This window comes from Ostrinia nubilalis, chromosome 7 (genome assembly GCF_963855985.1).
Source record: "Ostrinia nubilalis chromosome 7, ilOstNubi1.1, whole genome shotgun sequence".
NCBI lineage: Eukaryota > Metazoa > Arthropoda > Insecta > Lepidoptera > Crambidae > Ostrinia > Ostrinia nubilalis.
The window spans coordinates 4,374,752-4,388,948 of NC_087094.1; the positions used below are offsets into that span (position 1 = coordinate 4,374,752).

The window sequence follows — 14,197 nt, forward strand, 5'->3', positions numbered from 1 at the left end:
GTTTTAAAATGTTAAGTGTAACATTTTGGACGCACCAGTCCAGGGCATAGATTGTAATAGTAGCACTTTTAATTTTTATTATTATTTAAATTATTTAGCACTTTTAAACAATATTTATTGTCAAATGAAAATAATCATGCCTGTGCAGCTTATGCATTTATAATTCCATTAAAATGTGATTATTAGAATAATATTTTTTTATTTCGCTACTACCTAATTCCTTCCTTTTATACGAACTAGCGTACCGCCGCATTTACTTAAGTCACGAATGTGAATAAATATTACTTACAGCTATTTTAACTCTTAAATTTTAATTGATAGATTATACGAATTAGTTTGTATGCCTCATGTTATAGCTGACAAAACAGCCTTGTATAGTGGTGCAGTTATGTATGATGATAATGCTGTACAGAAACCTCACAACAGTAACAAGATTGAGAATAAGACATCAAAATCCTGTTAAACATTTGACCTTTTAGGGTTTACATGGAAACAAGACTATTTTTATTTAAAAGAGAACAACCACACTTGCGTTTCATTAGCTAATACAAAAATAAATACACTTTTTGCTTAGCAGGTTATGCTAATCAATTCAGAAGGTCAAAACAATGAAACAAAGTAGTTTCAATAGTTGTGATAAATAAGTAGGTATTTGATAAGCTTTTGAATGTTATTTATGTATAAGTACTGCTGTGGTATAAAATATAAATACTTATTCATATTTAGAAATTATAAATTTAAAAACTTGTGCCATGTTCACTTTTGTAAGCACAAATCGTTTTTGAAAAGGTTTTGGGATCAGGTTGGGTTGCTGATTAATTCAATAAAAAATAGTTATAGTACACACTTTAATAAAGAATAGATATCTCTGGTCCTTTGTCACAAAGATTATAAATAAATGCCAAAGAATAAAATAAGTGACAACATGAGAGGAGTAAATGCTCCAGTGGATAAATTTCATCTTAAATCTTAAAGCAACAATTACTCTTAATATACAAATACAAAATAATATTTCCATTGAAAAATAAATGGATACTTTCATCACATATACAATGAATTTTCACTTTTGAAAGTACTCATTATCACATGTTTTACAGTGTTTGATTTATCTAAAATAATCTTTTCTCATAAGAAAACAATCCATGAACATTGCCTTCCAGTTGGGCGGAGTATGTTCGCTTCATGAATCTTAGATCTCCAGAATAGCTCATTTCACGTATTGTGGCCACAGACTTGGCTCCAATGTCTTGGCAGCTGTGTTGCAAACCTGCTTGCAGGTATGGGAGGAACCGTAGCACCGATCCTTTGTCAACAATACTGCCACTCACTCCTTGGGCTACTCTGTGTTTATCAGTTTCCTTGTGGAAGTAACGGCTCATTGCTGCTCCTTTACCCTCTTTGTTTTCCATGGCCTCCAAGCTTCCCATGCCTCTGTATTTCTTAAGTCTCACACCATCAGAGAAGAAATATTCTCCTGGGGCCTCTGAGGTACCTGCCAGAAGGGATCCCATCATTACTGTGGAGGCTCCTAGAGCAAGGGACTTCACTATGTGGCCAACGGATTGAATGCCTCCATCAGCTATCACGGGGACGTTGAACTGGCGAGCATATGAGGAAACTTGGTACACGGCTGTGGCTTGTGGGCAGCCACATGCCATCACCTCCTGGGTTATACAGATGGAGCCACTGCCCATACCGACTCTCAGCGCATCCACTCCTGCGTCAATCAGATTCTTGGCTTGCATTCTGGTCACAACATTTCCTCCTATCACTTGTATGTCTGGGTAAGTGGATTTAATGAATTTGATCATTTCTATCTGATATATGGAATTTCCTTGGGAAGAGTCCAGAACTATCACATCCACACCATTACTGACAAGGAGCTTGAGACGTTCACGGTCGGCATCCCGGGTGCCGATGGCAGCACCCACTAGCAGTTGTTTGTTGGAGTCCTTTGAAGCATTTGGGTAGCTTCTGGCTTTCTTCAAGTCGGTTCTGGCTATGAGCGCGACAAGTTCACCAGCTCCATTAATAATGGGGAGCTTACCTTTCTTGCTTTTCTCTAAAATATAATTGGCATCTTGAAGAGTTACACCGGATTGAGCAGTGATCATTTCATCAATGGGCGTCATCACTTCCTTCAGACTGAGATGTGGATCTCCCTCCCTGAAGTCTATATCTCTTGAGGTGACTATGCCTATGAGGCGCCCACCCAATTTTCCGTTCTCTGTGATAGGATAACCTGTAAATCCATTCTTTTTCTTGGATTCAATCACATCAGCCACTGTGTTGTTGGGGCCCATGCAGATGGGGTCTCTGATGAAGCCGTGTTTGTATTTCTTCACTTTGTGAACTTCGTTGGCTTGGTATTCAGCGGTGCAGTTGTGGTGTATGATGCCGATGCCGCCGCAGAGAGCCATGGCGATCGCCATGTCAGCTTCGGTGACCGTGTCCATGGGCGTCGACACCAAAGGAGCTTTCAGGTTGATTTTCTTAGTGAGAGGCGAGGTTAGGTCCACCTCCTCGGCGGTGAAGTCGATGTATCCAGGTAGCAGTAGAAAGTCATTGTATGTCAGTCCTTCACTGTTAGCAAATATCTCGGCAGCTGACAGTCCGTCACGGAGGTCCCCTTCCGCTTTCACCGACATCTTGATAAGTGGCACACGTGGAATATGATACTTCTCTTTGGTACAAATGAAATAGTAGATTTATAGAAAACACGATGTAAGTACACGTGGTGGGCAGGTTCTTCGTAGCGGCGTTTGAAGAAGTGTAAACTAGTCCAAATATTTTATTTGACTTAAATTGTAATTATTGATTGTTAGTACGGTAGATTCTCTAAATTAAACTTTTTCAAAAATTTAACAAGGAGAAGCACGGAGGTACCGGCTTCTCTCTTGTTCGAAAACGAGTGACAGACAGACATGAATAAGTGTCATCGACACGGCCCATGGCAAGTAGGGATGTGATGATACGAATAAATAATTGAACAATCAATTATTTCAGTTATCGTCGTTATAGCCATGAAGCTAAAGATAAAGCTTCATGGTTATAGCTAATACTTTCCACATTACTTTGCTCTATGCTTTCCACAGTTTCCACTGTACTCAACTCGTTAGAGTAGTGCTGTTAGAAGATAGGTAATCATATAAATATTTGGCTGCATGAAGCTGTCCATCCTTGCATACCTTGCCTTGCTATTGAAACCAATTTAAAAAAAATGAAAATAAGTTTTAAGTTAGATTAAATATCTTTGGACAAAGTTACAAAAAATAATTAATTTTCATGGAAAATATCCAGGCAGGGATTAAGATATTTGTTTATTCTATTGATTGAATTGATGTGAAGATGTGATTAAGCGAGATATCACTCAGTTCCTAATCGATTTTATTAATTAAAAAAAAATCGACAAATTTTAAAGTTGACTTGACAGATTTATTTGTTTGGAGGTGGCTCCCTTCCCTCTTGCGGATTTTGGTGGCATAAATAAATAGGTTGCTCCACAGATAAAATATGTGTGGGTTGCTCTTTGTTATCTGTGGAATTTCGATTGGACAGTGGACTGATTGGATGGAGTTTTGGCGGGAAATTGAAGGAGCGACATGGTTAGCAATTTAATTTAACACAAACAGTGTTAGATCGAATATTAATCTGTAATAATGGTGGATTATTAACAATTTGATATTCGTAAACGTGCATGAGTAGGCAAATAAAACAAAATGCAACATCACTTCAAGTTATTTTAAGAAATCCGTGTGATGTTTTTGAGCTGGCTGATTGAAACACTTTAACCTGCTATCAATGATCTTCCAATGTGCATCGTACAATCTCGTCTTCGGAGTAGGCCGGGGTACATTCCCATTTCATTGTTCTTCTGTTAAATTTAGGACTAAGTGCTTTGGGTAAACATGCGACGTAATCGTTTATGCGCGTCTTCTCGTTATTATCACATATCCGCAGATGTGCATCGTAGTCACTTAAAGAAATCACAGGCTTTAAAATCAACAAAATAGTACACAAAAAGCTCAATTTCAGCGTGCGACTATTCATAGTTAGTTAGTTTTCTAAAGTAGGTAGACAGTTCCAAAGGATTTAGATGGACTTACTTATTTTTGCCTCTAATCCTCAACAAAATTTTATATTTATAGCATGCGTAATCCATTGAATGTGATTTTCATTATTTTTTTGTGGATCAAATTGTAAATAATAAGTTACGTGTTTTATTTTAATTCGGATTTCCTCAAGTATGAAGAATGCATTGAAAATATTTCACGCCATATACCTACCTACTACCGAAACTCATTCCAGCCAGATACAGATATCTTACTGTAAAAACTAACTTTAATTTGTTAAAAAAAATCAAAAATAATATAATATTTTTTCTGTTAAAGTATTGTTGCATTACTTACAATGCTCCGGTTTAATATCTACATAATTAGTGTAGATGCTTGTAATTTCCACGACGCATTCCTATACTTATTACATATTAGTTAATACAGATTTATTATTTATTAATAATGTGTTTATATATGGCGCGTCGGATAGGAACGATATCGTTCCAGTGTCGGAACTATGTGATTGGAACTGACCAACGATATTTGTTCGTGCTCGGGGTACTCAACTGTTATTCCGCTGCCTGTGAAATACCTACCTAAATAGGTAACATTTTTGAGTTTCTCGGGAAGGTTTTATTTTCCAATGATGACAGCCAGCTATCGAATCCAATATTTGTATGATATTTAGGTATTAGACCCATTCTCTAAGGTCAGGCAAATAGAGCATCCAGCATCGCTTCACTACCGCAGGAACCTACTTAGTTAAGAGCTATGCCCGTGCGATATTCTTAGCGGGCTCTTTTTCCTTGTAGGGATAAGAATACAGTCCTAATTTATTATAATTCAATTCTTTATTGCATTTCACAGTGACAAAATTTTTAGCTTAAGTTCTAACGCATTGCCTTGGTGTTACTGGTGTTACACAGTAGGTATCCTTTCCTGTTAGAAAAACAGTGTTGGTAAATCTTTCTAGACTAACTTGTCTTATACATATTAATTGAAGAATTAACTTTCTTAAAAGGAAGGGTGAAATAAAAATTACATAATTGCAGAACAAACTTTATTTCGCGCTTCTTCTAGTAGCTTTCAATCCACGTCTTCAGTGGAATCTGGTGAAACGGGTGGGACGGGAACACCGAAATTCTTAATAATGCTTTTGAAATATTCATGCTCATCCAAATCATCGTCACAATAAGCTAGACCCAAAATCAAAAGTATGCACAAACATTTTACAACAATAATTTTTAGACTGTTCATATCTTGAAATGTCGAGGCAATTGTATTTTCCAATTATTCAGGTGTGATCGCTTTTGTTTAACGAACAATACTCAAGTGGTATGTTGTATTTTTAAACATTTATAACACAATATGGGGTCACTAACCTACATTTGTTCCGCTTCGAGTTTCATAAACTAAACATAATCAATTTAAAATTGTTAATACCTATAGCTGAAATACGAATTAACCAAAAGGTTAAGTGACAATTTTTAACAATTTCGCACATGAAATTTTTAATCAAAACAATAGGATGTATCAACAGTAAAGTATTTAAGGAAAATGTAAAGAGCGTCTACTCCTATTACTCCTAACTTCCCCTACTTGGATTGGAGGTAATAAAAGATTATACGCTATTATTGAGAGAATTAATTATGTCCAGCTTCAAAGTAACATTGTTGTGTATCTTCTTGATTGCGGGGCTCGTTATTGGCAAAGAATCCGAAAAGTATCCGAGTAGAGAAAATTACAGAAGACTAACTGACAACTTTAATGGGAACAAATGTCCCACTGGTTTGGTCAAAATTGCTGGGAAATGTGTCCACCGAGATAAAAAATTTGTCTAATTAATATAGTGTCGTAGCAGCGACAATAATTATTGAAGTGTACTACAATTATTTAATTTTACAAGGTAGGTATAACAAGATGCAGTCGCAGTTTTGTTATCTCCAAGATTCTCATAACAAACTTTTTTTATTAGCTGATTAGGTATGTTAACAGCTAGACACCAAACCAAATATACTTTTTTCTTTGTTCTTTTAGAACTTTTTTCTGAAGTAAGTCTGTATATTTACCTACATACCGAATACTTGATCCAAACTAGCTTCCATATTAACTACTTAACCCCACGCTTGAATCTCTTCTTGCCTGTTGGTTGATTTGTTATATTTCAAAATACTTAAGTCTCAAACAGTTTCTCCTCTTAACATTCCAATAACATTTAAACTTAAATAAACCAAAGTTAATGATAAAACACGTTTAATCTTTTTCCACACATTTTCCGTTCACTCTAACATATCCTGTGGGGCACTGATCACCGTCGAACGATGAGCGCTCATCCAGCTCCACTTGAGTGGTGTTGGGCGATGCTGTTGCAGCTGGAATAATGGGTCCATCGGTGGTATGTCTTGGTGGAGGACTGGTGAACTTCACCTGGTTTTCTTCGTCATCTTCCTTGAAAACAATTTTATCCGCGTCATTCTGACTGTTGTTGCAAGGCTGTGCTGCCATTCTATCCGGTGTTGCGTGCGATACAAAAAGTGGCGGTCGCTCTGTAATTGTAGACAGCGATGGACGGTTTAACTTGCCTTCGTGATCGTGACTGGTCATGTGGATGTTAGTTGAAAGTTTCGGCGGCAACTCAGGAGTTTTAAATGTTGTGCATCCAGGGGCGGCCTCTAGCTGTTGTGAAGGTACCGCTTTCGAGCTTAGAATGGACACGACTGTGCTCTGCCCCACTATCCTCCTCACTGGCAGCAAACACAACGCGATGATTAATCCCACCATGATAATTATTTCCTTAATTCACACACACTAATAGGCGGACAGTAGGTAAACAAAATTTGTTTATATAGCTATGATTGAATGATAAAAATGTGCTTGTTAAGATACCTACAGCTGGACGGGTTATAAGGAATTAGCGGCCAGTTGACTTAACTTCACGGTTTTTGCACTTAAGGCCAAGCTGTGGGACGATTACGGTGGTAATGATAGTTTCGTGTAAAGAACTCGTAAAGACGCACCTAATCGAGGTAATATTCCCACGGTAAATAAGATACAATTGCAGGCTTCAGTATTCTTGATATTACGTGTGACACACAGTGTGTATCATCTACTTACATCAATCATGTCTTAAAACAAGCACCCGGTTGTTAATCTAAATATAGGTACGTTAGAGCTTAAGGGTTTGTTTTCTAAACAAAGTTAGTACCATGTCAATTAATTGAATAGCAGCTTAGGGAAAACTTCTGAAAATGTAAATATGTTTTCTTGTAATAGAACCCCTTCTTTCACAACCTTCATAGTATTTCCAAGTAAGTAAAGTGGTTGTTGTTATTTTGTTTAATCCATTGACTAAAAAATTTCACCTACCAAAGGCTGATACGATACCATGATACTTAACTATAATGACGTAGATACTGTAAGACTTGAATGTGAGTCATGCAATTCCGCCTGTCTTCTTAGGCTATATTTATTTCACCATTACCCATTCTCGTCACAACTTTGGATATTCCAGAAACGTAGGCACTAGCTACGCGATTCACCTTGTGTGTAGTTGGTGGAAATGGCACTGAGGTAATAAATAAGTCTTACTTACTTTAATTTGTAGAACTCAGCACGTCTAAGTAATAGCTGTCTTGCCAAAGCGTTTAAACTAAAAATCTCCAAAATGTTACTAACTTAAATTTATATCCCTTCAGTAGACGCGTAGACGCATGTGCCTGAAAATTGAAAAATGTCCGTCCACCTTATATTTTCCCGAACTTTGAGAACCTTTGAGAAATTCCGAAATATTCCATAGTTATGATGATAGTGACGAATTTACATAAATATTCAAACATAACAAGATTTCAAGATATTTATCATCATAAAAGAAAGGAATTCAACCAGTGAATTAAGAGCGGGGATTTTTATTTCATTGCCATAGCTACGTCATCATCTTAGCCTTTATAATTTTGGTTTTGACCTTAAACGCGAAACGGCAAAGTAACATACTTACCTACCTACCTCTACGTCTCTACGAGACCTACGTATGCTCTTAAGTTTATACATATAAAGTCTACGAATAGAGGCGTACCTACTTTAAACAACAAATGAGCTAAAAGCTTTATTTAAAGTTGTAAAAATCATTAATATTGAACGGAACAGAGCCCCGATTACGGTAATATTTAACGTCACCAATCCAGACACGCTTCTCGATTCTGCGATACGATTGGTCGTTCAACAGCGTACGTCAGCTGTTTTGACCAATCGTATCGCAGAATCGAGAAGCGTGTCTGGATTGTAGACGTTAAAAGTTACCGTAATCGGGGCTCTGGAAGTACTTCAAGTAGGTACTTGACAGGTTTGTAATATCTAATTAAGTAGAAGACATGATATTCGCTAAGGTCAAATTATGCAAAAGGGGTGTTGAAAGTTAAGGTCTAAATGTTGCGGAATCTTCCCTAGAAGGGAAAAGTTTTGCGTGGTTGCAGGCGTTCGCTAGCCATTTATTAAGATGAATGACTTCATTCCATGGCGGAAAGTTTCAATAGGAAGTACACTACCATGTGTTTCCGTGGAAATAACCTTATCCCGTGAAACATATTGAATAATGGAAGGTTTCTCGGACGGAACCAGCGCGAGTGCGTCAACCATTAATTAAATAATCGCAAATAAATTACTGTCATTAAACATTAAACACATAATGTTACTTACCGGTGCAGTGCTGCAGTGGTTCGGCGATTCAACGTGTGTGCGGTTGGCGCCCTTGGTTCGATTCCAGTCGGGTAAAATCACGCTGGTAAAGTAACCTAGTAGACACAGTAACGCCCGTACTCACAAACAATACTTGCTTAGGTGAAGCAGCAAATCGAACGCACAGCGTTGAATAGAGCTCTGTGATTGGTTCGTGTGACACCCTGTGTGACGGGCGTTAGTTATGAAGTGTTACTTACTTTGATATAATTTTATTACAATGAATAGTAGAATAGACAAGATGAAAAAATTAAAAAAACAAAGGATTTATTTGTTTAGTCGACCGGTTATCGAACCCCGGACCCTCAGGTTTGGCGTGACCGCGCTAAGTAATCGTATAACCTACCGAATGGAGCAGTTTTGGTGTGTGATTTTGTGCAAAAATCTTGTAAAAAAAACCTGGATTTCTTTGTGATTGTAACTTTAAGTTTACTTTGTAGCGGAATCCTAAGAACTGATAAATTAACATATTGATTAAGTATGTTCTTAAGAATCTTAATAATGTTTAATAGACTCATGATGTGGGTAATGCACATCCGCTGCTATTTGTTCGTATTTTCCTGCATTTAAATTATTAATACGACCATAGAAAACTATCTGACACGACATGATTGATTTTAAATTATAAAGTACAGTCAGCGCCATGTAAGAGCAACATCAGATGATCCTATTATCTACACTTCTTCATTAATACTTTAAAGAGGAAATATTTGATTGTGTATTAAGGGCCCTGAAAGTCAGAAACTACTGGACCGAATTGAAAAATCATTTTACCATGATTGAAAAACCATTACAATCCTACATTATTTCTGATAAACATAGGCGGTACGAACTTCGCCGGGTCAGCTAGTATGAGAATAAAACTAGCTTTGTTTTATTAAAATAACACACCCATATTTCTACTCGTAGTGAGTCGATATAAATGGTGATTGGTGATATTATTTGTTTTAGTCAATTAATCTTTATGCAGCTAAAACATGATAAGTTTGGTTTCCAGTTTTCGTAAATTATCAATATTGTAGTTAATTAAGTATTAACTCGTTTTATAAACTGGTTTTGGCTTGTTCAAACTTAAAAAAACATTGATTTAAGTAACATAATGTCTGTTCACCATTTGATACATTAGTGTAACGAATGGTTAATCATTTTAATAAGTATCACACAAATTTTATTTTATTATTAATACAATTTGAAAAGATAAAATTATTAATGATGCAAGGTAAGTAATTTACTAAAGTGATAATGATAAAATAAATCCTCGTAAGTACTTTATATTTAAATTTTATTATCCACCATAAAACTCTTCATTTATTGAGATTTGCATTACATGAGCCGTAGTTTATTACTTTAAAAATTTAATATTTAGTAACTTATTAAAATTAGTTTCACACAACATTTATGTTTCAGTTAAAAATATTGATAAGTCAAATATTTTTGGGTCATTAAAAAAACTTAATTTACACCCTTTCAAAAATTTGTTACTCAGTCATTCATTTTAGTTTAAATAACTTAAAACTAAATTATTTATCATCGCCAAATCTTATGTCTATGGGATAACTTTCGTTGTCCTCCGTTTCAGGTTTTGTCTCACGTTTTGGTTCTTTGACTTCAATTTTATCGCCGTTGTAGTGGTACTGGTTCGGATTGAGCGGCACGAATAGAGGAACGTCATCATCTTTTTTAGTCGTATGCTCATTGTTTACAACCTCCGGCTTAATAGTAGGAATATTATTTGTGTTTTCCTTGTTTACATCATAAACGCTGCCATACGGATTCTTTTTAGGCGGGTCGGTCGTGAAAACATTGGCAATATTTTGGTCCAGCGACCCATCTTGAGTGGGTTTCTCAAACGGTGGTGGAAGGTTATTAGGTATTCCTTGATTTTGATTGTTGTTTTGGTTGTAGTTGCCACCGTTACCGTATGACGGTTTCGTTCCATAATTTTGATTGTAATTTTCATTATTAGTAGGAGGCGAACCGTAGTTGTTTTGGTTGTAGTTGCCACCGTTACCGTATGACGGTTTGGTTCCATAATTTTGATTGAAGTTTTCATTATTCTGAGGTCTGGCACCGTAATTATTCTGATTATTGTTGTTGTAGGGATTTCCATTGGGATTTCCTTGTCCTTGGTTGTAGCCGTATCCGGGTCTAGGATTTTGTTGGTTGTAATTATTGCCGTTCGACTGTCCATTGTTGGGAGGTCCATAGTTATATCCCGGCCGGTTTTGGTTATTATAATTATTTGGTTGTCCGTTCCCGTATGATGGTCTCTGTCCATGATGGTTATGGTTATGATGCGAGTTTCCGTCGCTTTCTACGACTACGATGATAGTTTCAGTGGGGTTTCCAGAACCAGGCGGCGGTGGAGGCGGTAGGGGTGGTCGAAACTGGTGACCTGCCTGCCCATGTCCATGCCCATGGTTGATTTCTAGATGCCCCCCAAAATTCAGGGCGCCCTGAGCCAGGCCCCCTAAAGTATTGTGCACTTTCGTACCGATTTCATGAGCTCCAGAGAGTATTCCACCGAGTATTGAATGTCCGGAACTGTTACATATCAACGACACCAGTAAAACACAAATTAACATATTTTTCCTCATAGTGCACTATTCTGCTGGCCACTGTAAGTCAGACTGAGGTAGTTGGGATGAGTTGCGGTCGACTGACAACGTCGTGTCTAAGACCCAGTAGTAACAACACTTAAAAAACCAGTTTTGCCGCGGTATTTCACCTGTTTGCGTTTAGGTAAAAAAATCTGCGTTATTTTATTTATATGATAATAACTTATTCGGAATACAAAAACGGCAGACTGTTTTCGTTATCAACGTTGTGATAGATTAATAAAACTGACACATTATATATTTACTAGTAATACGAAGGTAGTTTGGTTAATTTACTGGACAAATGTAATTTAAGTTAATAACCCATATTATTATAAAGAGAAAAATGTGGGTATCATTACTCACTTACATTGTAAGATGTATCATGTCCAAAAATACCTAACGTCATAATTAACGTACCTACTCGTGTTGATATTTGTGTATGTGAGCTAGGTAGGTATTAAATGCTTGAATATTTATTATTATTTATTACGATTCAATCATCATTATTTTAAACGTGTAGTTTATGTCGTGTCTTTACGGACATCGATATCGTATTGCACATCTCCATAGTCCTCGTTTTCCTGTTGATGTGCAGGCGGGGTTACGGTGGTGACCTGAGCATTCGTTATCAGAGTAGTCACGCTTGGCACGTTGAAGTCTGGCTTGTTTGTGATGGGCGGCGCAAAATCCGATTTCCCAGGTCCTGTGGTGCTATGGACCTGCGATTCACCTTGGTTATGGCCCTGATGAGGTCGGATGTGCGGTCCATACGTGTTTTGCCCCGGCTCATTCGAGCCTGGCCGTATGAAGTCCTCGAACTTTCCATGCAGCGCGAACGGATCCGACTTCCCAGATCCCGTGGTACTGTGGAACTGCGCACCACCTTGGTTATAACCCTGATGAGGTCGAACGTGCGGTCCATACGTGTTTTGCCCCGGCTGATTCGAGCCTGGTCGTATGAAGTCCTCGAACTTTCCATGGAGGTTTTCTACGATAATCTTGTTATCTGAGTCAGGTATTTGTAGTGGAACAGGGAGTGGAGGCCTTTCAAGAAAAGCATGTTCAGGGAGTGCTTGAGTATTCGGCAATGGAGACAGTATCTGTACCGGATTCAAATTGTGGTTTATGTGATTAGGCGGTACAACTATGTGATGAATCTGATGTTGATGTATAAATCCATTAGGTGGGATCGGCACAAAGTTCACTGGACGAATTTCTCGAAAACCGGTCTGTCCCGTTACGAAACTGCTGTAAACTTGCGGATTTTGCGGCACAATATGTCGGTTGGGCAGCGGGTATTTGAAGTAAACATACTGATATTGGTGTCCGTGGTTCAAACTAACAAAAGGTCTCACGTAGACACTATTCCGGTCCTCAGTGTCTCTTGAAATTACACATTGAATGATCACGATAAAATTCACCAACTTCACCCACATTGTCACAGTTCATACGATGAAATCTCGAATAAACCTTAATCTTCATTTACAGTCAATTTATTGTAGAAGTTACGGATTAATTAAAGCGTCATTAGGAGCAGTTCAATTAGGTAATCTCCTAGGTTTTTGTAATGACGTAATGGGCTTGGAAGAATGTGTTTAGAATCCGTCAAAATTTTTATCAGTTTACCCGATACTGTCAATTAAAATTTGGGTAAGTGCCCATACCATGGACAAGACGGGGCTAGAGACAGCGAAAACGCGTCAATGGGAACTGTGCATTATGATCGTTATCCTTTACTTTTTAGGGTTCCGTAGCCAAATGGCAAAAAACGGAACCCTTATAGATTCGTCATGTCTGTCTGTCCGTCCGTCCGTCTGTCCGTCCGTATGTCACAGCCATTTTTTTCCGAAACTATAAGAGCTATACTGTTGAAACTTGGTAAGTAGATGTATTCTGTGAACCGCATTAAGATTTTGATGCAAAAAAAAAAAAAAAAAATTGGAGGCTCCCCATACTTAGAACTGAAACTCAAAAATTTTTTTTTCATCAAACACATACGTGTGGGGTATCTATGGATAGGTCTTCAAAAATGATATCGAGGTTTCTAAAATAATTTTTTTCTAAACCGAATAGTTTGCGTTACAGACGCTTCCAAAGTGGAAAAAAGTTGTCTAACTTCTAAAATAAGAAAATGAAAAATCTAAAAAAAACATATGATGTACATTACTATAAAAACTACCAACGAAAATTGTTTTGAACGAGATCTAGTAAGTAAACCGCTTATTACCGCGTAATCTTTCATACAAATAACTTAAATTTAAAAAAAAACATATATCAATGATACGGAACCCTTTGTGCGTGAGTCCGACACGCACTTGGCCGGTTTTTTAATATTTAAAAGAAACTTGTCAATATTTTCAGTTCGTTTCGACGTCGCTATTAAATCAGACGATACGATAGAGATTAAACATTTTAAAAGGTGCCCGTGTAGTCCTCTTTGATGCGATGGGCTTAAGTTAGTTTAAGCTATTATTTGATATATTTGTAAATTAAGTACGGTAGGTAAGCAAATACTATACTGACATAATATTTAAATAGCCATATTTTGCAGCAGGCAAACAAATGTAAAATATTAGCCATAGCCATTTATAAAATAAGTAGGATAATGAACATCAATAAGTTGCTATCTTAAAAAAATCTTTAAATACGTAATTTTTTGGCTTAATCAGGAAAAATAAATGGGACAAAAATAATGAAATAAGAGATCGTAAACTTGGTTAAAATTGTATTAAATAACAGGATAGTTTAAATATAAAATACCGCATTAACAGTAAAAAATAATAAACTTTAGTAGGTATTAAGAGAGAAAAG

The 14,197-nt window shown here is 36.9% G+C and overlaps 1 protein-coding gene across 1 annotated transcript; it reads right to left on the minus strand.

Annotated features, from left to right (window-relative positions):
* Window positions 1–831: 831 nt before the first annotated feature.
* Window positions 832–2,935, minus strand: LOC135073108 (inosine-5'-monophosphate dehydrogenase). The gene has a single exon (XM_063967148.1). The coding sequence runs from the start codon at window positions 2,646–2,648 to the stop codon at window positions 1,110–1,112; it is 1,539 nt and encodes a 512-aa protein (XP_063823218.1). The 5' UTR covers window positions 2,649–2,935; the 3' UTR covers window positions 832–1,109.
* Window positions 2,936–14,197: the final 11,262 nt, after the last annotated feature.

Bases quoted from the DNA above. Each gene is read 5' to 3' on its own strand.
- LOC135073108 (XM_063967148.1), bottom strand. From the start codon at position 2,648: ATGTCGGTGAAAGCGGAAGGGGACCTCCGTGACGGACTGTCAGCTGCC.